This window comes from Xenopus laevis, chromosome 2S, assembly GCF_017654675.1.
Source record: "Xenopus laevis strain J_2021 chromosome 2S, Xenopus_laevis_v10.1, whole genome shotgun sequence".
In the NCBI taxonomy this organism is placed as follows: Eukaryota; Metazoa; Chordata; class Amphibia; order Anura; family Pipidae; genus Xenopus; species Xenopus laevis.
The window spans coordinates 143,562,662-143,585,505 of NC_054374.1; the positions used below are offsets into that span (position 1 = coordinate 143,562,662).

General features: G+C 42.1%; 2 protein-coding genes across 3 annotated transcripts in view; one reads left to right on the top strand and one right to left on the bottom strand.

The window, feature by feature from the left end:
• Positions 1-21: 21 nt before the first annotated feature.
• exosc8.S (exosome component 8 S homeolog) lies at positions 22-21,272 on the bottom strand. Its single transcript, NM_001085922.1, is given in 11 exon segments — positions 22-234; positions 8,493-8,599; positions 10,710-10,830; positions 12,760-12,856; positions 13,993-14,038; positions 15,447-15,552; positions 17,069-17,114; positions 17,400-17,473; positions 17,827-17,890; positions 18,780-18,816; positions 21,178-21,272. Coding segments are annotated over 11 exon segments (831 nt in total). The 5' UTR covers positions 21,195-21,272; the 3' UTR covers positions 22-118.
• A 282-nt stretch (positions 21,273-21,554) lies between these two features.
• alg5.S (ALG5, dolichyl-phosphate beta-glucosyltransferase S homeolog) overlaps positions 21,555-22,844 on the top strand; it is a 55,292-nt gene continuing 54,002 nt past the window's right edge. Inside the window, exon 1 of one of the 2 annotated variants that reach the window (XM_041582977.1) lies at positions 21,555-21,827. In XM_041582977.1, coding sequence (XP_041438911.1) covers positions 21,762-21,827 — 66 coding nt within the window. In that variant the 5' untranslated portion in view covers positions 21,555-21,761. 2 annotated transcript variants of the gene reach the window in all.

The following is a 22,844-nucleotide window of genomic DNA, read 5'->3' on the forward strand; positions in this document are numbered from 1 at the left end:
GACAGAACAGTAGATGGTAAATGTAGTCCTGGTATTGTTTTATTTAGTACAAAAGGTGGGTAATCACTGTAACAAATATAACTTTTTACATGTTCATTTTAAAATGACAAATTACTACTTATTCTGACTTGACACTGGCCAGTGCCTCTTGCAGAAGGTTTGTCACTTCTTTGTGTCTGGTGATGGCCCGACTGATACACTCCTGAAGCTTCTCTGCCGAAAGTGCACTCCCACCTTAGCATTTAAAAAAAAAAAAAAAAAAAAACAACAAAAAAAACAATTGTTAGTACTATTGGGTTTATGATGAAAATTATTTTTCTACCAAGAAAAATCATTTTCTTTTCCCCAAATCGGTTTCCACTCAAGGTAAGGAAATTAACTCTAGCACATTGATTCTTAAAGGACCTCTTGGGAACCCATATTAGATCCTGACCTATAAGTAAAAGGACCAGTAACATCAATTTTTAAATAAAAAAAAAAAAAATTGTTAGTATACGTCGAAAAAAAAATACTAAGACAAATGAAACTTTAAAATCTCAAAGTCTTTATTAAGAAAAAAGCTATTGGGCGATTCATCGGACGATGCTGTATTTCTCCTCCCTGCCTTTCTTTTAGGAGATAGCCAGGGAGGAGAAATCGAGCGCTGCATGGTGGATCGTCACCGTGTTGCGTTTTCTGAAGAGGAGCGGAAGCAGAGTTTCAGTAAGAATAAAGGCTTTGCGACTTTTATAGTTTAAAGGAGAAGGAGAGGTACTGAAGCAGTAGATTAGCCACAATAGTGCAAGCTATAACACTATATTTATTCTGTAGAATGCTTTACCATATCTGAGTAAACAGCTTTAGACACTGTCTATATTTGTTTAGGATAGCAGCTGCCATATTAGATTGTTGTGACATCACGTCCTGCCTGAGTCTCTCCCTGCTCACTCATAGCTCTAGGCTCAGATTACAGCAGAGAAGGGAGGATCGAGGGGGATAAGGGAGGGGGAAAGAGGAGCAAACTGAGCATGCTCAAGCCCTAGCCCTGAAGGTTTATGCTGAAAACAGGAAGTCTAATACAGAAGCCCATGTGTACACAATAGAAAGAAATGGTGTTTCTTTTGACACAGGACTCAGAGCAGCATTACTTTGAGGGTTTAATGGTGTATTTATATAGACCTTCTCCTTTAATTTGTCATGGTGGGTTTTTTTTTCAATGTATACTAACTATTTTTTTAAAACATTTTTTGATGTTACTGGTCCTTTAACTTATAGGGCAGGACCTAATATGGGTTCCCAAGAGTGGGTTGCTATTACCCTCAGTAGACAGCCGTTTTGTTTTTTTTCTGCAATAGTAAGCAAAACAAGTGTATACTGTTTCTGGACCAATTTTGGGGTCACAAAGCTTATTCCTCAATTCAGTTTGTGCCCCCTTAGAAAAAGATTAACAAACACTGCCATGCAGGAGTCACCTAGTGAGCAGCCTGTGTAATAAGCATTACCGCATAATAATGGCTGGCACATGGTCTAACCACATTGACCTTCCTTTTCACTAGACTGTAAAAAGTTAGTGTCAAACCAGTGATTCCAAATCTTTATATTTTGGGTTATATGGAAACCACATTACACACACAAAAGAGCATTCTAGCACATCCGCTGTGGGGAATGTTTTTTTTTAACATTTACTTTATTTTTCAATGAAAACAACAGGCAAAGTATCTTCAGCACCAACACTTTGCTTTCAAACAGTGTAGGAAAAGGGAGAGTATCGGTCTTGAAGGGGCAGATTTATCAAGGGTCGAATAGTAAATTAGAATTAGAATTTCAAAGTGTCAAAAAATCAAACATTCAAATTTTAATCCCCCTATTCGAATGAGATTTATCACATCTCCAGCATGGAAAACAGTCCTAATTCGAATATTCGCCACCTAAAACCTGCCGAGTTCACTTACAAAGTCAATGGCCATTTGGACATTTTAATAGCCTTCCTGACAGAGGATTTTTTTTTTTTCAGGAGAAAAACTTGATTCGTACGAATCAAATACATTTCGAGTTTTTGGTCGGAAACATTCAAGACTAATTTTTTCTTAACCTCCCAGTCGAGTATATTCGAATGAAAAAAATTCACATGAATTTGAAATTTGACCTTTGATAAATGGGCCTCCCCATCATCCCTGAAGGACAAAGTGGGTGAACATTATTTATGGATCCTTAAAACTGTAGTAAGATCTTTTAATTTAACTGTAACCATATTATTAAAAAAAAATAATGGAACCAAACCATATGAACACAATGCAAACTATCAGTGGCCAGCTACACAAGAGAAAAGGATACATTTGAAATAGTTTTTTAAAGGAGAATTCAATCTGTAATTTCCTTGGGAAAATGTTTCGTGACTTTCGTCGCATTCGCAGTTGTTGGGGACCGGGTTGAATTCTACTTTAACGGCACAGCTTAAAGATTTGAATTGTCTACACATACCTCAAGTTTTTTCTGAGATGGAGCTTGTAACACAAAATTCCTAGGTATCAGGGAAAAAGCTATGGCTTACTCGACAAATCATGGGTGCAGCTTAAAAAAATAGATTTTTGTACTTACCGTTAAATCCTTTTCTCTTGTCCTACATTGGGGGACACAGGCGCCATGGGGAGATGAAGATCCTGTTGCTTGGTGAAAGGACACTAAAAGGTTAAAGTGGCTCCTCCTCCTCCGGGCTTCATCCGTGCCTACCTCCTCAATCCTCAGATTGAAGAGATGACGAGCCCTACCAATTGCCCATGTGAAGAGAAATAGCACCTCCCCAATACAAGCTAAGCACGGTATGAACCACCTGCTGTTTGAACTTGTTGGTATTTTAACAATTACAATTATATATGATATTAACTGATCAACGTTAACTTGAACTAATACAGGGAGGGAAGGCCTGTGTCCCCCCAATGTAGGACAGGAGAAAAGGATTTAACTGTAAGTACAAAAATCAATTTTTCTCTTGCCTAGATTGGGGGACACAGGCACCATGGGGATGTCCCAAAGCGACCCATGAGGACGGGACTTTTTACCCCTAGTGTTCAGGGAATAACCGCCTGCAACACTTTCCTCCCGAAGCTCACTTTGGCTGAGGCGTGGTGGCCTTAGATGCCTTAAGGCTTTTCCGTGGTCCTTCTGGTAAGACAAAGAGGTTGTCCACCTTCCTTATGCTCTTGGTTGCCCTGGTGTATGTTCTGAGAGAACAAACCACATCTAGGTTGTGTAAATTCTGTTCCAACTTTGTCTTTGGTTCAGGACAAAATGAAGGATCCACCAGGTCCTGGTTAAGATGGAATTCTGACACCAACGGGTAGGTCTCAACCGCCTTGTCTTTGTGAAAAATCAAAAATGGTGGACAACAGGATAGAGCTGCTTGTTCTGAAACTCATCTAGCCAAAGTGACGGCTAGTATAAAAACTACCGTAAGAGTCAGCAGAGTTATTGGAATTGAATCCAATGGCTCGAACGGTTGCTGCTGCAATACGGAAAGTAGCATATAGAGATCCCAGGGAGGGATTGGATTACTGTACGGAGGTATCATCCTCAATGCTCCCTGGAGGAAGGTCTTGATGTTGGGCAGCATTGCAAGCTGCTGCTGAAAAGGGGGCCAGCCCTTTGTCTAAACCCTTCTGAAGGAATAACAATAGGCTACCTTCGTCCCATGACTGTGGGTCTTTGGCTTTTGATTCACACCAGGATATGAATGTTCTCCATACCCTGTGGTAGATGCATGCCGAGACGGGCTTTCTAGCCCTTAGTAAGGTCGGTATGGCCTTTTTTGGAACTCCTAATCTGGCTAGGATTAGAGATTTATGTGCCACGCCATTAAAGCCAGCCGTGGTGAACTCGGGTGGATGATCGGTCCCTGAAATAACAGATCCCTTCTGTCTGGCAGGTGGAATGGTGCGTCCACTGATAAACTTATGAGCTCTGTGAACCAAGTGCGGCGAGTCCAGTAGGGTGCCTCTCTAACCTTTCTTGTCTTGATTAAACGTGGCAGAAGTGCCAGCGGTGGGAAGACATATGCTAGGTGAAACTGCCACTGAACCACCAGTGTGTCCACTGCTAGGGCCAGTGGGTCGTTGCTTCTTGCAATGAAACTCGGAAGCTTGCTGTTGTAGCTGGATGCCATTAAGTCTACTTCCAGAGTGCCCCACCTTGCCAGACTCAAACCTCTGGGTATAGGCTCCACTCGCCCTGATCTAAGGTCTCTTGGCTGAGAAAATCTGCCACCAATTGTCCACCTCTGGGATATGAACTGCTAAGATAGCTGGTACTGTGTTTTCCGCCTACAAAAGAATTTGCTGAACCTCTGTGAGGGCCGCTTTACTCCTTGTGCCTTCTTGGTGGTTGATGTAAGTCACCACTGTTACCTTGTCTGACTGTATTATTACAGGTAGATCTGACCAGTGGAGCAATGAGAGGTGGATTGCTCTTAATTCCAGGATGTTGATGGGGAGTAGTAGTTTGATGGGGAGTAGTGTTACCAACGTCCCTGCACTGTTAAGTCTCCCAATACTCCTCCCCAACCTTGTAGACTGGCATCTGTTGTGATGACTGTCCACTGGTGATTGGGGAAGGGTTTTCCTGACTGAAGTGTTGTTGGTCGAAATCATCAATTGATTTAGGTTCAAACTAGTTCTGATAGGGGAATCCTGCAGTTTAGGTCCACTCGGTTCCTCCTCTGGTGTTGGAGTATCAGTCTCTGTAAGGCCCTGGTGTGGAGCTGCGTGTATGGAATCACGGGATGACACCATAGTCCCCAGCACTCTCACGGCAAATCGTAAAGGTACCTGATCCGCTTTCTGCAGAGCTGACAGGAGCCCCTGCATTGAGGTGATCTTGGATTGGGGAAGGAAGGCTCTTCCCACTGAAGAATTTAGGACAAGACCTAAATAAATATTCTGTACTCTGAGAAGGTCGAGTCGACATTTTTGGAAGTTTATCTGCCAGCCTAACAGCGTTAGTATCTGCATCACTGTCTGGAGATGAGTTGCAGCAAGTGCCATAGAACAGGACTTTACCAGTAGGTCATCCAGGTTGGTATGACACTCAGTCCCTGCAGTCGCAGGTCCTCTAGAGCTGCAGCCATGACCTTTGTGAATACCCTTGGCGAAGGGTCAGAAGGGGAGTGCCATGAATTGCCAAGGTTCTCCTGCCACTGAAAAGCGAAGGAACCGTTGGTGGTTGTGATGTATGGGGACATGCAGGTGTGCATCTTTGATGTCGATCACCGCCATGAAATCCTCCAAGTCCAGGGACAATTGGACTGACTGGATGGATTCCATATTAAAGTGGTGCTTCTTTACATGGTCGTTTAGTGCCTTTAGGGGCAAAAAGATCCATCCTTTTTGGGTTCTATAAACAGGTTTAAGTAGAAACTGAAGCCCCTTTGAGGGACTGCCTGTACTACCCCGGAGGCAGTCAGGGTGTGTAGAACCCCTTGGAGTGCCTGGGTTCTCCAGTATGAGCGAATTCTATGAGATAGCCCTGGGATATGATCTGTAGGACCCAGGGGTCCAGTACTCTCTGCCGTCACACCTCCCGAAAATGACAAGCATCCGCCCAAGGGTAAGCTTTTGGGTGGGCACCGCCTCATGCAGAGGCTGTTTGTCCTGTGTGGGTTTAGGCGCAGCTCTGCTTCCTGACCAAGAAGTACTCTCCCTTGATAGGAATCTGGGGCGGTTGGAGCTTGTTGGTCGCCTTTTGAAGGAAGTCCTCTTGGGTCTGTTTTGCGGAAGTAAAGTGCTCTTGCCTCCTGTATCTTGAGAAATTATCTCCTCTAGTTCAGCACCGAAAAGTTTTCAGCAAAATGGGAGACCAACCAGAGACCGCTTCGAGGTAAGATCAGTTGACCAGTTATTTAGCCAAAGGAAACGTCTGGCTGCAATGGATTGTGCCGAAGCCTTTGTAGCGAGCTTAGCCGCGTCCAGGACCGCTTCGCAAATATATGTGTTTGCGTCCGCTATCTGTGCTAGAAGGAGGTCTGTGGAGGGGCTTTCTGAGCCAATGAGTTTGGCCACTTGTTCCACCCAAATCTCCATTGCCCTGGATACCCATGCGATGGCAAAAATAGGTCAGAGAGCTCCGCCTGCTGCTGTGAAATCGCCTTGCAGAAACCCTCAAGACGTTTGTCAATAGGATCCTTAAAGAAAGCCGCAATGGCTACTGGAATGGTGGTGGTCTTTGACAGTCTCGAGACCGGTAGGTCCACTGTGGGGGGGTGAAGACCAAAGGTCTGTACAGTCCTGAGTAAAAGGATAAGTTTAAGTAAAGCGCTTGGAAAATTGGACTCTATGGTCCGGCGTTTTCCATTGTGCTTTAACAATGTCATCCAGCTGTACATAGGCAAGAAGACTTCTTTTGCCTCTTGAAAATGTTTTTGGTTGCCTCTGCTGAAGGCAGGGTGTCTACTAGACATAGTGCCTGTAATAATGCCTGAATCAGGCCCTCAACCTCTCTTTGTGATCGTGGGGCATCCTGATCTTGATCAGATTCATCTCCGGATAGGATCTGTCCTTCTTCCCCTGATCCCTCTACCTGTTCATCAGGCGATACAGGTGGAGAAAGGGGAGGTCACTTTGTGGTCGACTGCTGAGTGACCAGTCTGAGACTATGTAGATAGGTGCTGTAGGACCATGTCTAGAGTTTCTGGTATTCTTTCTAGGTTCTGTAGACCCGCTAGAGATAGAGCGTACACCAATTCAGAATCTGAGCTCTGAGCTGTCGCAGAGCTGGCTGGTATGGCTGTGTGGGATTGTAATTGTGCAGTGACTGCTGCAGGCTTACAGGCTTCACATATTGGCTCAGCCGAAACGCTAGCAAATTTAGGTTTGCAATGTAATTTCCTGTATATATTAGGAGAGTCCAGAGGAGTGAACCACCTCTCCCTTAGAGTGTGATCTGTGGAGACAGATGGAGGTAGTGAAAAACCCACACAGTAGGTGCCATAGAGAGAGGGAAGTGGTAATCCTCTAGAGAGCGAGAGATAAGGAAAGTAACTACCTGTTCACCAAGGTAAGAAGGATGGTGCTTTGTTCTTCCCTGTGAGAGACAGTGAGGCTGGAAACACTCAGTGCTGGAGAGAGATGCGGATCCAAAAAGGCCACCAGAGAGGTTTCCCGGGCTTTGGTATAGTACCTTAGTAAGATGGCGCCTATGAGCAATGACAAGATGCAGTGCCAGATAGTGGCGTGAAAGGTCGCTGTGAAATGGCGCAGGGAACCCGGGTAGGAAGGTAAAAATGCAGTCACAGGCGCAAGAGGGAGAAAAGGATAGAAGAAGCCGTGTCCTATGTCCCCCTGTAGGGAAATCTCTGTCAGAGAATAGCAGTGAAAGTGAAACTAAATGCCTTTCTGCAGAGCTGACAGGCAGCAAGTAATGGGGGAGGGAATTGACTTACCTCCTCATGCCAGCCAGGAATGCTCAATAAAAGGTATACCCTCTGTTGTGGCTAGTGGTGCAGCCTCCGGGGAGCGGGAACCAGTGCCCAGGGTAGTGTGCGGGGTAGCTCCCCAGCCTGCAGCCTCCGTAGAGCAGGAAGGCTACAGAGCATCTTCAGATCAGAAGTCCTTGGCTGGAGGGGTTGGAAGAGAAACACTGACCCCCAGTAGTGGCATGATACTTAAATCTGTACCATTGCTCCCAGCCATGAAGTGTCCGTCCTCCTTCTGAGGACACTAAAAGAAAACTTGGGATTGAGGAGGTAGGCGGGGATGAAGCCCAGAGGAGGAGGAACCACTTTAACCTTTTAGTGTCCTTTCTCCAAGCAACAGGATCTTAAAGGAACAGTTCAGTGTGAAAATAAAAACTGTGTAAATAGATAGGCTGTGCAAAATAAAAAATGTTTCTAATATAGTTAGTTAGCCAAAAATGTAATATACAAAGGCTGGAGAGAACAGATGTCTAATAAAACAGCCAGAATCCAACTTCCTGCTTTTCAGCTCTATAACTCTGAGTTAGTCAGCGACTTGAAGGGGGGTCACATGGTACATTTCTGTTCAGTGAGTTTGTAATTGATTCTCGGCATTCAGCTCAGATTCAAAAGCAACAGATATGACCCATGTGGCCCCCCCTCAAGTCTCTGATTGGTTACTGCCTGGTAGCCAGGGTAACCAGTCAGTGTAAACCAAGAGAGCTGAAAAGCAGGAAGTAGTGACATATTACACATCAAATCACTCCAGCCTTTATACATTACATATTTGGCTAACTAACTATATTAGAAACACTTTTTATTTTGCACAGCCTATCTATTTACCCAGTTTTTATTTTTACACTGAACAATTCCTTTAATCTCCCCATGGTGCCTGTGTCCCCCAATGTAGGCAAGAGAAATGGAGCTCATTACCAAGCAGCTCTGTAAGTTCATACAGTAAGTTCTTACAATATATGCCACTGTCTTTTTTAACACATGGGTGGGGGAAAACGGTCACAATGGCCTCAGCTGGTTACAGAACAAAGCAGTCAATGTTTTTCATCGCCTGTACCTGGTTTTCGAGTGGCACATAACCTTTCATCTTCATCAGTCACAACAGTGAGTAGTCCACTGGCCAAGCTCTCCTCTTCTCCTGTGGGATCCACCAGAAGGGATGTGCTGGTAAAGGAAAATAACACTCTTACAACTAATATAATACGCATGATCGGGACAGTGCAATTGTCTGGCGATGGAGAGTAACTACAGGACATGACTTCAACCACCCTGCCTACCTCTGTGATTAGTTAGGCGCAAGAGGGGACAGAGAATTGGTTTTCTACGTGTGTCTGCTGCTATTCTAGTGTCTAGAATTATAGTAGGAGTAGAGAACCTTGAGAATACTACTACACTATTCACTGTAACAAGTACCTGTTACAATGATTTATTTGCACTGCTTGTCACTAACCATCTTCAAACTTATGGTCCCAAATTGCTTTAAAGGAACAGTAACACCAAAAACTAAAGACTTTTAAAGTAATAAAAAATATAATGTGCGGTCAATGAATATCGGACGCCCAGCTACTGCATGAAGACAGAATGTAGAGAAACAGATGCTGAAAGAGGGATAGTGAAGATAAACTTAATTATTTCAGAAACGGTACAGAATATTTATTTGATTTTATTTACGCTTTTTTTAGTATGATAAAGCTTTTATTAAATTTTCATTATCGCGATAGTTCCCCTTTCCACTGTATACTACAGAACTTATCTGTTATCTGCTGTGTATCCTGTGCCTTTTCTCTTTTTTTGTAGCTTTAAATGGCTGCCCCCATGGCTACACAGTAGCTTGTTTATATAAACTATAGTAGAGTTTCTGAAACAAACAGCAGTTTTACCAATACAGGGCAACACTACATTATACTGTCCTTCCTTTAAAACACTTTTTTTGGTGTTACTTTTCATTTAAAGGAGGATTCAACCCGTAATTAAAAAAAAAAACCTCCCTCCTCCCACCCAGCCTACCTGCCTCTGGGCAAACGCCCCTAATTTTTTACTCACCCCTCCATGCAGATTCTGGCCTCTGAGTTCACGGCAGCCCTCTTCTTCTTCTGTCTTTTTCAGAAGTTTCGGCGCATGCGCAGTTGGGAGTAGATTTCCGGTCCCGAACCACTGCGCTGAAAGTCACTTTTTCATTTTTGTGGCATGTGCAGTTGTTCGGGACCAGAAATTTACTCCAACTGCACATGCGCCGAAAATGCGGTCAATACACAAAGATTACCGGAGAAGAAGAAGATGGCTGCCGTGAACTCTAAGGCCAGAATCTGCATGTAGGGGTAAGTTAAAAATGAGGGGCATTTGCCCGGGGGGGGGTACGTAGGCTGAGGGGGAGGGTTTTTTTTTTAAATTCTCCTTTTAAAAGCATGTAAAGTCTAAAATAGTATACTTTTGTAATTGTATACTAAATATAAACATGAACTTACTGCACCACAAGCCTAATCAAACAAATAATTTATGGTCTTTGTTAAACATCTTTGCAAGACTAAGACTGTGCACATGCTCAGTGTGGTCTGGGCTGCTTAGGGATTGTCATAAACAAAGCTGCTTGAGTTCTGCATGGTTGGGAAGTAAGGTGGGGGCTCCCCCTGCTGTTTATAAGTATGATTGTTTCCCTGCAGAGCAGTTAGGGACCATCTGACAATTCCTATCCACAGCAATAAATGAAGGGAGAATTTCACTGCATACAGTCAGGTTTCTTATGAAAACTGTACACATTTTTTAATTAAAGTATATTGGAGATAGGTTTCTTTTTCATTAAAGAAAGTAAAAATGGGGGTTTTTTTTGCCTTTACATGCCCTTTAAGTGTCACCGCCATTATGGCGAAGCAAATATATTATCCACTTATGCCTTACATGTCTGCATGGCCAAATCAATAACTACATACAAAGACAAAGCTTGAACATGAAAAAAAAACTCTAGTTCAAAGTAAAACTGGTTATTAAAGGAGAGCATATTTTATGTGTACAACCCGCAGAGACCTCCCTCCTATAGAACTGCACCACTGACATGTAAACACTCCTTGTCCCTCATGATAACAAGCAGACTTGGTGGCGCTATGTATGTATGGCTGCTTGTCTTTCTTCAACCAGAACATGCGCCATTGAAGCACAGACTAGATTGATTTCAACTTCCCCAGTGCCCACCACCAGTCCTGAGCTGGTGCCTCCAGTGAAACATATGAAAAAAAAACTGCCCTATTGCACCAAGGTGAAAAAGAATTCCAATACTTACTCATCAAACAGGGCAAACGACGTAGCTACCGGGTGTTTCAGGATTTTCAGGGCACACTTTGTTTTCAAATTCACTTCTGCTAAACCAGTCTCTTCATTTATTTTAACAGATGGCAACCTTACTGCAAAAGGAAACCAATAATATCTGCACAATTAGATCTTCAAGCTGGTCATTTTGGCTTTAGCAATTAAAATAGCAGTTTTTGCTTTATTTGTGAAGCAGGCAAGGGGACACTTAAGAGCATCTCAGGTGCTCACACAGATGGCGGCCAAACGGGGAGCCTGTGAGTTCACATCAACTTTACTGAAAGTCCAGAAACATTTTATAATGCCTATAAATGTGCAAATAAGAAAAAACTGCTGACTGAGAACAAACAAAAATGTCCTATGGTCTGGAACGTTTCCTACAGATCATCTTCTGTGCATAGCTCTTATTAACATTTCTTGGGGCCCAGAAGGGACATCAACAATCGGCTCAATTTCTGGACCCTCATTGCATAACTAAGGGGCAGATTTATCAAAATGTGAGTTTAGAGTTTAAGAAATGAAAAACTCACCCACGTTCTTTAAATTCCTAGGTCATTTTTAGAATTGTATTTATCAATGGGTGAAAGTTAGAACTAACCATTTCGTACATGCGGCTCTAAAAACCCCATAGGAATGAATAGAATGTGGGTGAGAATTTATTAAGCTCTAAACTCCCATTTTGATAAATCTGCACCTAAATGTGTATTTTACTGACAAAACCTGTTTGTTCCTGTAAAGGGAAGACTGCCTTTAAACGGGGTCCAAGCAGTGGCAACTGCCGAAAGCACCACACAGAGACGTGCAGCTGTGAGACGATACAATAAGGCAAAAAAAAGTACTGATAACGTCCAACTGTGGTTGAACAACCACTTTCAGTATCTACCAGACGCTAAAAGCTGTTATCGGTTGTTGGATATTGTAGTTTTGGAACAGAGGTTGCAGACTGCAGTTTTAAGATTGGGACGTAATTATGGGGGCTTATTAATTAATGGGTAAAAGTGAGAACTAAAGTTAAAGAAGTAGGGTAGAACATTTTGGGCTTCTCTACCAGCCCAGGTCACCCACAGCCCATTAGCAGTGAAGATCTGTCTCCAAATATGGACTCCCTCTTGTTTTTATCCAGCTCTAAACTTGATGAGCAGAAGTCCTTTCCAACCTCATCTACAGTACTGTGTTACGTGAGTTTAGGCATTGACTCACGATATAAAGAATATAAAAGTCACAATACAAGGCTGATAATTCAGATTCTCATGACAAGGCAGCTCAGAATCCAATGCAATGAGAAGGATTGAATAATCAGCCCTGTATCATCAGCTTCTATGGCAGACGAATCTCATTTTCTGCTTGATGATTTGCAACGACCCCTAAGCTTAACAGGTGCCCAGAGCACACATTTATCAAAGGTTGAATTTCTAATTCATGTGAATTTTTAGAAACTCCCATAAATTCTAAATTTGACCAATCGAAACGTATTAATAAGATCAAATTTATTAAACTCGGATGAATTAAAATCGCCCTGAAAACTCGAATCGAATTCAATTTGAATTTTTAAAAACTCGATTCCAGTTTTTTCTCAAAAAAAAAAAAACCTTGAATGTCAGGAAGGCTGCAAACAACTCCAATTTTATCCCTGGACCTCTCCCACTAACTTAAACAGCAATTCGGCAGGTTTTAGGTGACGAAATGTCGAATTTGAGTTCTTAAAGAGCCAGTATGATAAATCTCTAAAATCAAATTCGGATTTTTTTTTTAAAAAAAAAACTCGACTCGAATAACTTCCTAGTCGAATGACAGTTTTGCCCATTAAAAATATTTAAACTTCAAATTTCTAATTTTCAATTCGACCCTTGATAAATCTGCCCGAGCTTGTGACACTCCTAACAAAATCCAAGATGAGGAAATCAGTCGCAACCGATAACAGCTAAGCCTGCAGTGATTCTAGGGAATGTGGGCAAAAGGGGTTTACCGTTGCCGTACAACACTTCACTCCCTGTACCCTCAGAGACAGTTTCACAATAACTTACCATTCTGTAAAGCAGCAACCAATGCACACATGCAAGTGTCAAGAAGATTTCCATCGTAATCGAGACATATGAGATCACAGTACAGAACCCATGCTAGCTAGGGATGGTGAACAAAAAGAAGTCAAGAGAAATATACATTTAAAACAATCAGGGCAAATGGCCATTCGAAGGAAAGAACAAGCAGATGTCCTCTTTGGGGAGGGTGGCTTAAGAATACTATTACACACGCACAGAGAATTATAAAATATATCCTTATAAAAGTACTTAAAGGACAAGGAAAGTCTAAAATAGAATAAGGCTAGAAATGCTGTCTTTTGTATACTAAATATAAACATGAACTTACTGCACCACAAGCCTAATCAAACAAATAATTTATGCTTTCAAAGTTGGCTACAGGGGGTCACCATCTTGTAACTTTGTTAAACATCTTTGCAAGACTAAGACTGTGCACATGCTCAGTGTGGTCTGGGCTGCTTAGGGATCGTCATAAACAAAGCTGCTTGAATTCTGCATGGCTGGGAAGTAAGGCGGGGGCTCCCCCTGCTGTTCATAAATAGGATTGTTTCCCTGCTCAGCAGTTAGGGACCGTCTGACAATTCCTATCCACAGCAGTAAATGAAAGCAGAATTTCACTGCATACAGTCAGGTTTCTTATAAAAACGTTACACATTTTTTAATTAAAGTATATTGGAGATAGATTTCTTTATCATTAAAGAAAGTGAAAATGGGATTTTATTTTTTTTGCCTTTCCTTTTCCTTTAACATAATTGGTTATTTTCTGTGCATAGTGATATCTATGATGCAGAACATGAGCCTTTGTAAAGACAGGGTCGTCCTGTAATTTGGAGCAGTGTAATATAAGGCTAATAATAGCAGTTAAATATTGATTGTTTAAATAAGACTGTATTGAAAATGCCGGCTTTTAGAATTTTTTGGATAATACATGCTATACCAGTATCATAAAAATAATATTCCCCCATTGCTATTGTAAAACAGGAGGATATAAGAAGCCACATGAGTTCCATGACCTTATTGAGATGAAACTCCTTGGTGACGTACGGGGTCTGAATTATACCTACTACCCCACATTCTAAAATCATGGCTTCTATTAATAATATGATTTTGCACTTAATACACTGGCCATTATACAGGGAACTTCTGTCTCTCCAGGAACATGTTCAAGAAATATTTAAAAAAAAAAAAAATGAAAGGCAGTTTGTATGTGATCCATACCTTGCCATGTGCGATGCATAAGTCTTCTTTCAGGAGCATCTGGGAACTAAACATGGAAAATGGTTTCATCTCATACCTTAGTGTTTCAGTAAAGCGTCTTGTATTGATTATGGAAACCAGTGTAAAGGGGTTGTTCACCTTTGAGATAACTTATTATTAGATAGAGAGTGATATTCTGAGACAATTTGTAATTAGTTTTCATTTTTAATTATTGAAGATTTTTGAGTTCTGTAGCTTTTAATTCAGCAGCTCTTCAATTTGCATCTTAACCAATCTGGTAACTAAGGTCCAAATTACCCTAGCAACCATGCATTGATTTGAATAAGAGACTGGAATATGAATAGGAGAGGCCTGAATAGAAGGATCAGTAATAAAAAGTAGCCATAACAATACATTTGTTGCCTTACAGAGCTTTTGTTTTTTAGATGGGGTCAGCAACGCCCATTAGAAAGGTGCAAAGAGTCAGACGAAAAAGGCAAATAAATATAAAACTATATAAAATAAGTAATGAAAACCAATTGAAAAGTTGCTTAGAATTGGCTGTTCTATAACATAATAAAAGTTACGTTGAAGGTGAACCTCCTCTTTAAGCTAGCAATACGACGCCTCCGTTTTTAAAGGAGCAGTAACACCCAAAAACTGAAAACGTATCAAAGTTATTAAAATATGATATACGGTTGTTCTTAACAGGTAAAACTGGTGTGTTTGCTTCATAAAGACTATTAGTTTATATAAACAAGCTGCTGTATAGCCATGGGGTAGATATTCAAGCTGGAGAAAGGACACAGGTTACACAGCAGATAACACACCATTGTATTGGACAGAGCTTTTCTGTTATGTGCTGTGTAACCTGTGCCTTTTCTCCAGCTTGAATGGCTGCCCCCATGTCTACACAGCAGCTTGATTATATAGTCTTGCTGAAGCAAACACACAGCTTTTACCAGTGCATGCTAACAGTTTATTATATGTTAATTACTTTAAAACAATTTAATTTTTTTGGTGTTATTTTTCCTTGAAGTACAAATCATACAAGGCTTTTTATCACTGCTAAAGCTCACAAATATAAACCATTTTGTTTGGTAAATCTAAACCAAACTAAACTACATAAACCAAAGACAAATGGAAAACCTAGTACAACTTATATATTATATTATATATTATATTATATATATACCTGGCATATAGCTGTAGAACAGCTGTTAAATACAATCCAAAATTAACTAAAGTATTGTTCTTAGAAACAGAATCTGCTTCTGCCATATGCTCCTTCATAGAAGCTCCTAAATCTGATTTGATTATTTTCAGATTTGTATTTAAAGTTATTAGGAGTCGTTTTTGGCGACTAACTCCGACTCCCAAAATTGCTTCCGACCCCACAGCACAAGTTTACTGAACCCAATTCTAAAGCTTTTGTTATGAAGATAAACTACAAGGACTTCTTCACAAAGTCTTACTTGTCAATGACATCTGCCATGAACTGACTGGCAACTTGAGCCTCTTCTCCTGGGGGGCCAGGCCGAAACTGTGAGGAACACAAGGGCGTAAGATCCACATTTGGAACTGAAAACAGAGGAGTTAACTTTGTCAGTATAAGAGAAAATTCCTGGAGAATAACTTAACTGATATAGTTATGGTCTCTCTGTAAAGGCACATGGGGCTGTACCTGCTGCAGTGATCACATAGAAAAATTGCAGAGGTTTTTTTTCTGATGGCCACGCCCTCAATGAAGGCAAAACATGAAGCTGCTTGTCTGATAGCAATACTAAGGCAATTTATATATAATTATCGGTATCTGTGTATTGATTGATTGCAGTTTTACCCTAAGCTGTATTGTCTTTAGCCAACTTAATGGCAGTGAGTTTCCTTAAATGAGAAGGATCTTGGGGTTTTAGTTTTCGTTGTCTAATTCTGGGCAGTGTCATTCTGTGGCTACTAAAGCAAATAAAGTTCTGTCTTGTATAAAAAAGGGCATTAACTCAAGGGATGAAAACATAATTCTGCCTCTTTATAGGTCCCTGGTGAGGCCTCATCTGGAGTATGCAGTGCAGTTTTGGACTCCAGTCCTTAAGAGGGATATAAATGAGCTGGAGAGAGTGCAGAGACTAAGTGCAACTAAATTGGTTAGAGGGAGGGAAGACTTAAATTATGAGGGGAGACTGTCAAGGTTGGGGTTGTTTTCTCTGGAAAAAAAAGGCGCTTGCAAGGGGACATGATTACACTTTACAAGTACATTAGAGGACATTATAGACAAATAACAGGGGACCTTTTTACCCATAAAGAGGATCACCGTACCAGAGGCCTCCCCTTTAGACTAGAAGAAAAGAACTTTCATTTGAAGCAACGTAGGGGGTTCTTCACAGTCAGGACAGTGAGGTTGTGGAATGCACTGCCGGGTGATGTTGTGATGCTGATTCAGTTAATGACTATAAGAGGGACTTGGATGATTTTTTAGACAGACATAATATCAAAAGCTATTGTGATACTAAACTCTATAGTTAGTATAGATATGGGTATATAGAATTTATGTGAGAGTAGGGAGGGGTGTATGTATGGATGCTGGGTTTTCATTTGGAGGGGTTGAACTTGATGGACTTTGTCTTTTTCAACCCTATGTAACTGCTACAACCTTCCTTATCACCTCCAATAGCCCTTCTATGAAGAGGTCACTGCCCATACACGTAAGCAGGGGACACATCACATGGTTTAACAAAACAATTATCTTATTCGGCACACCACTTACTTGTTATCATAGGGTGCATTCAATCCCAGGCTGCTTCCAAGCCCAACAAGACAATTCGTTTAGAAAAGGGAAATAAAGCACACCATACTTCAGCTCCTGCCTTTTAATGTGCCACGTTTCTGCTGCAATAAATGTTTTACAAGGCAGGAGCCGAAGTACGGTGTTTTATTTCCCTTTTCTAAAGACATGGTTTAACAACACAGGGAAAGGATATAATTCACAAACTTGGCTGGCCCAACAGGGCAATATAAGAAATATACTCTTTAAAGTTGCTCCAAGCCTGGATATGATCCAGTTTTATAAAACACAGATGCCCTCCCACAAACATTTACTTACCGACATATCCTTTATCAGGTGAATCTGCTGGAGGAGCTGCTAACTCCTAGAAATGTAAAATCAAATTCAGAAATATGGTAGACTATTGCTAGATCAAGGACAAAGGGTATGTAGAACTACAAAACCCTGCACCAAGACTCCCTATCAGTGTATTCTAGGTGTCTGCTATTCATTTGCACACTGTAGGATTGATGGGAGGGATCCCTCCATACAGCTATGATTTACATTAGACTTCATGGCCAGCTTCATCTTTGTCTGGCATATGCTCAATTTTAGGGCACAAGCATCTCCCCTAACCATTGCTTCTCAAAGAACTGCGCTTATTACCTACCGCTTTCACACCACACAGTACAGTGCAATTCCCAAGCTTCACTAAAGCTGAACCGTCTGCTGTGGTAATGGAACCTGCAACGAGATGCAACAGCATTACAGACAGTAGCACAGAGCATGTGAATCAGCAGAAAAGAAGATGGGGAGCTACTGGGGCATCTTTGGAGACATATCTTTACAGCTAAAGAGCTGTGGTTGCCTTGGGCTGGTACAAAAGCACAAAACGTAATGTACAACATTTCTACCTACTTCTTTAGTTAAGCTTTAGTTCTCCTTTAAGGCTCATTTGTAGCAGCTTTAATAGAGACCACCGTAAGGCATGCAACTTGTAAACAAAATGTCACATTTGTGCAGACAGGATGCCATAAAGAATGCGGATGTTACTATATTCAGCCTAAAAATTAAGGTTTGGTAGATATTGTACTTACCAACATTTATGGTTGTTGTCCTAAACTCAGTGAGTTCTCGTCCATCCGGCCGGCAAGCCTCTTTCTGTAAAAGTAACACAATTAAGCATTGCTCTAACGCTGGCCATACACACACCAATGGGATATGTCTGACACCAGTACCACTGCTAGGGGCATTTACCATTCAATGGGAACTGGAACAATTTAGGGTGTTGAATATATAAGTTAATTATGGTTGGAATCACGGCTTTGCCCTGAATGGATATTGGATTCAGATCTACCATCCTAAGCCACAGCTTATTTCCAAATCTCTATTGGCCTGTGTATGGTGCTGACCGACCTGCATGGCCAGCTTAAAGGAGAACTAAACCCTAAAAATCAATGTCTTAAAACACCATATTTTATTTACTGAACTCATTGCACCAGCCTAAAGTTTCAGCATCTCAATAGCAGCAATGATCCAGGACTTCAAACTTGTCACAGGGGGTCACCATCTTGGAAAGTGTCTGTGACACTCACATGCTCAGTGGGCTCTGAGCAGCTGTTGAGAAGCTAAGCTTAGGGGTCGTCACTAATTATCCAGCAGAAAATGAGATTGGTCTGTAATATAAGCTGATGCTACAGGGCTGATTATTAAATTCTGATGCTAATTGCACTGGTTTCTGTGCTGCCATGTGGTAATTATCTGTATTAATTACTAATCATTATATTACATTGTGACATTTCTATTCTATGTGTACTGTATATTGTGAGTGGGTCCCTAAGCTCAGTAAGTGACAACAGCACAGAGCGTGTGCAGTGAATCAGCAGAAAAGAAGATGGGGAGCTACTGGGGCATCTTTGGAGACACAGATCTCTTTACTGCTAAAGAGCTGTGATTGCCTTGGGCTGGTACAGAACCCCAAAACATAATGTACAACATTTCTAGCTACTTCTTTAGTTAGGCTTTAGTTCTACTGTAAGAGTGTACGTACCAGGAATCTTCTGTAATACTCCAAAGGTTCCACCGTCCTGTGAGGGAGAAGAAGGCAAGAGACAATGCAAATATTTAAATCCGTTTACTTTGTACAAGTCATGTTCATCTAATCCTAATACAAAAGTTATTTTAAAAAAGCCCTGGTGGCCAGTCCATTGTGCTATAAACTGCCTCTGGCAACCATGGGACCCAAACATATAGACACATGTTGGTTTATGTACTAAAACTTCCAGACATTGCAGCAGGTTAGGTAAACCACGGCAACCAATCAACAAGAAGGATTTACTGTTTGTTTCAAAACCAACATCCGATTGGCTGTTGCAGATATTGTACCTTTTATGACATTTTCACCACTACTTCCCCTTATATGTCAGCTGATACTGTTGCATGGATGCACAATGTGCATGGGCCACAAAATTCAAAGGCCCATAGGGTTGACGAACAATGCCTTGTGAAACCCGAATAATCATTTGGCCTTGGACTGCCTTCCTTTATAATATCAACATGGCTTAATCATCATCAAGCAAGTTTTTTTTTATTATTACAGACACAAAAAAAGCAAATCAGTAAAAAACAAGGAATCGGCATTGCTGTGCTTCAGAGCTTTTTGGATAACTGGTTTCTGTATAATCCTATGCTTTCAATTAAAGCACTGGGCTAACTCATCAGGCAGAATATAGACAGGGTAAGGGTTGCCACTAGTGATGCACGAATCTGACCTGTTTCACTTTGCCGAAAATTCGCCAAAATACATTAAAGTCTATGGGCATGAGCAAAATTATTTTGACGGGCGACAATTTTGTTTGATGTGCGTAATTTTTTTCTCCCATTGGAGTCGATGGGCATCATTTTGGCCCGAAACTTGGTGAAAAATTTTGCTTATCGCTAGTTGCCACGTGTCTAGTTTTGAACCGAACAATCCTAGTTTTTCAAAGGACTGTCCTGTTCAAAGCTTTCTGTCTGGTTTAAAACATTAACAGAAATTCAGCCAATTGTATCTAAATGATGAAATAACCCCGACGTCATAACCCCACCCGACATCATTGTGTCATCATTGTACCTCATTGTCCAGGTCTGGACTTGGAATCAAAATAGGCCCTGGAATTTCAGGTACACAGAGGCCCAAACAGCTCCCCACCAGCCCACTAAATACTGACTGTTTTTGGCATCTTACAGCAGTTCCTCTGGCATTTGCAAGAACAAACAGATTGCCAGTCTGGGCCTGCCCTGAAATAATCATGCCCCCCTCTAGCATCACTGCCCCACCCTCTTTGTTCAGGTTAAGCCACTGGAAAAGGTGCCAACTTTACCAGTTGTCTTCCCCCAGCCTGCATCCAGTTGCCCCATCCCATAACCACCTGCCCTACTCACTACATTTACTCTCCGATTTGGCAGTGAAGTCAGGACCCTGCCCTGTGTGTGTCACAGCTCCGCCTGTTATGGTCTCGTCCACTGCCACACCCACTCCAGCCAGTAACCTACATTTCAGAAGGTGGCAACCAGGACTGGGATTTAAAATAGATCCTGGCATTCCACGTACAGAGAGGCCCAATCAGCTCCCCACTAAATAGTGACTTTCAATGGCATCTTATGGCAGCCCCTCTGGCATTTGCCAGAACCGACAGATTGCCAGTCCGGGCCTGGTGGCAACCCTAAGGGGGTTATTTATCAAAGTCCGAGTTTATCTCAATATTTTCTGCTACAAACTGGGTTTTTTACACTTATTTATTTTAAAATTTTCCTGAAAATTAGCTTTGCAGGGAAAAAAAAAATCAGATTTTCACGAATTTTTCGGACTTTTTTGTTCGATTTTCACGAATTTTTCGGACTTTTTCATCTGATTGTCAAGATTTTTTCGTAATTTTCACCCGAAAACAAGGAAAATTTTGGGGGTATTGCCCAAAACCCAGCGCACATCAAAAAAAACCATTGGGACTTCTCCCATTGACTTATATGCAACCTGAACAGGTCTGAGATCCTGGATTTTCAGAGTCAGACTTTTCCATCCTCAGGTTTGATAAATGTCTGAAAGATTTGTGATTTTGGCATTCAGAGTTTAGTAAATAACCCCCTTAATGTCACCTACAACATTCCTATGTAAGAGCTGATCACTAGTCCCTATATTCCAGCAAATGAGCCCCCTGGGGTCCCCCAGCTCCAGGTATTTCCTCCTAATCAACATGTTAGAGGGTATGGGGCTGATTTACAAACACAGGGGTTAAATAGCGCCAGTGCTGTGCCTCCTAGTAACCAATCACGTGGCTGCTTTCACCTTCTAACAAGTAGTAGTTCCCTGCTGAACGCTAATCACTGCCTGGTTGCTATTAGTAACAGCACATGTGCTAGGAATGCCCCGTGACTCCAGTAAGCCAGGCTGCTGTGTAAGGGTCACTCACTTGAATCCAGCCGCCATGTCCCGCCTCAGAAACAGAGCACGAGCCTCCCGTGTGCTTTACAACTTGCTCTGACCTCAATGAGCGGCTCAGACTCACGTGCAGCCAATAAACAACACGCTACTCTACTTCCTATCGCCGCGTCCTCATTCCACGCTACTCGCCCCCTGTTGGCAAAATGCCGGAACTACAGTCTTGGAAGATGTATTAGAGCGCACCTGTTAAATCGGCTTCATGTGTATAAATATCCCGTACTGAGCGCTATACGGCAGCGTCATCTCCCTTACTGAGACAAGAGGTGACAAGCTACAACTTCTTCAGTTGATTCAATGTACGATAGTATCGTGTGTTCACCACGCGGTGGCGCTGTGTGGAACTTACTCAGCTGTGTGGCCAGAGCACTTCCGTTTCCTGCAGCCAAGTTCCTGTCGCGTAACACGAAGACACTTCCGCATAGGTGTAGGAGTTCCATAGGTTCCGGCAGATGCTGTCATTGTACTTAGTGCACACCGGAACTGCTCGGCACTGGCTCTGGACCAGGACTCGTCTACCCTGTGCGCTGAGCCAGGGATGCTGTTGCCGCCGCCATGTACTGCTTCCTGTGTGACATTGCGCTGCTTCTTGCTGCCCTGGCAGCTCTCATATTCATTCTGGTAAGTGCTGTGTGTGTCCTGGCTGGGAAATGCTCCTTCATCAGTGCAGAGCCCTATCTCACACAAACTCCTTACCTCAGCTTTATGCAAACTGGCCTATAGAGACAGGAGCCTGCATATCAACCCCACTACAGGCTTTCCTGGGCCTCTGAGGGTAGAGACATTGGGGGTTATTTATAAACACTGGGCAAATTTGCACCTGGGCAGTAACCCATAGCAACCAATCAGTGATTAGCTTTTTACAGCCAGCTGTAGCGTGAACACTGAAAGCAATCATCTGATTGGTTGCTATGGGTTACTGCCCAGGTTCAAATGTGCCCGGTGCTTATTAATAACCCCCACTGTGTGACAGTCGATTTTCAATATAAATCAGACTATCCGGCTTGCAGCCCTCCTGCTGTTGAACTGATAAACCCTGTCAGGATGAGGCTGGAAGTTGTAGTTTAGCAACAGCTGGAGGATCACATGTATCACTGTTCACCCCAGAACCCCATTACTTTATCCCTCTTTCAGACAATTGGCCCCAGGTTGGTTACAACAGTCTGAGAAACCTGGAGATTGGGGAGCAAATCTTCCTGGAAGAATGGGACAACATCCCTGCCTTAGATTGTCAGGTCACTTTGCTCCGTCTGGGTTAAGAGCTTTACAGAGACGCTCTTAAAGGAATAGTTCAGTATAAAAATAAAAACTGGGAAAATAGATAGGTTGTACATAATAAAAAATGTTTCTAATATATTTAGTTAGCCAAAAATGTAATGTTTAAAGGCTGGATTCAAAGCCACAGACCGCTACCAAGGTGCAGATCAAGAATACCAGGAATCGGGCACAGTTAACATCAAGGTTCGGCTTTATTCACACATAGGAAGGATGAAAGTGGATGGTGTACAATTCTAACGCGTTTCATGCCCCATAGCTGGGCACTTAATCAGAATCATTGACTCTGAATGCGTTAGAATTGTACAACCTCCACTGCCATCCTTCCTATGTGTGAATAAAGCCGAACCTTGATGTTAACTG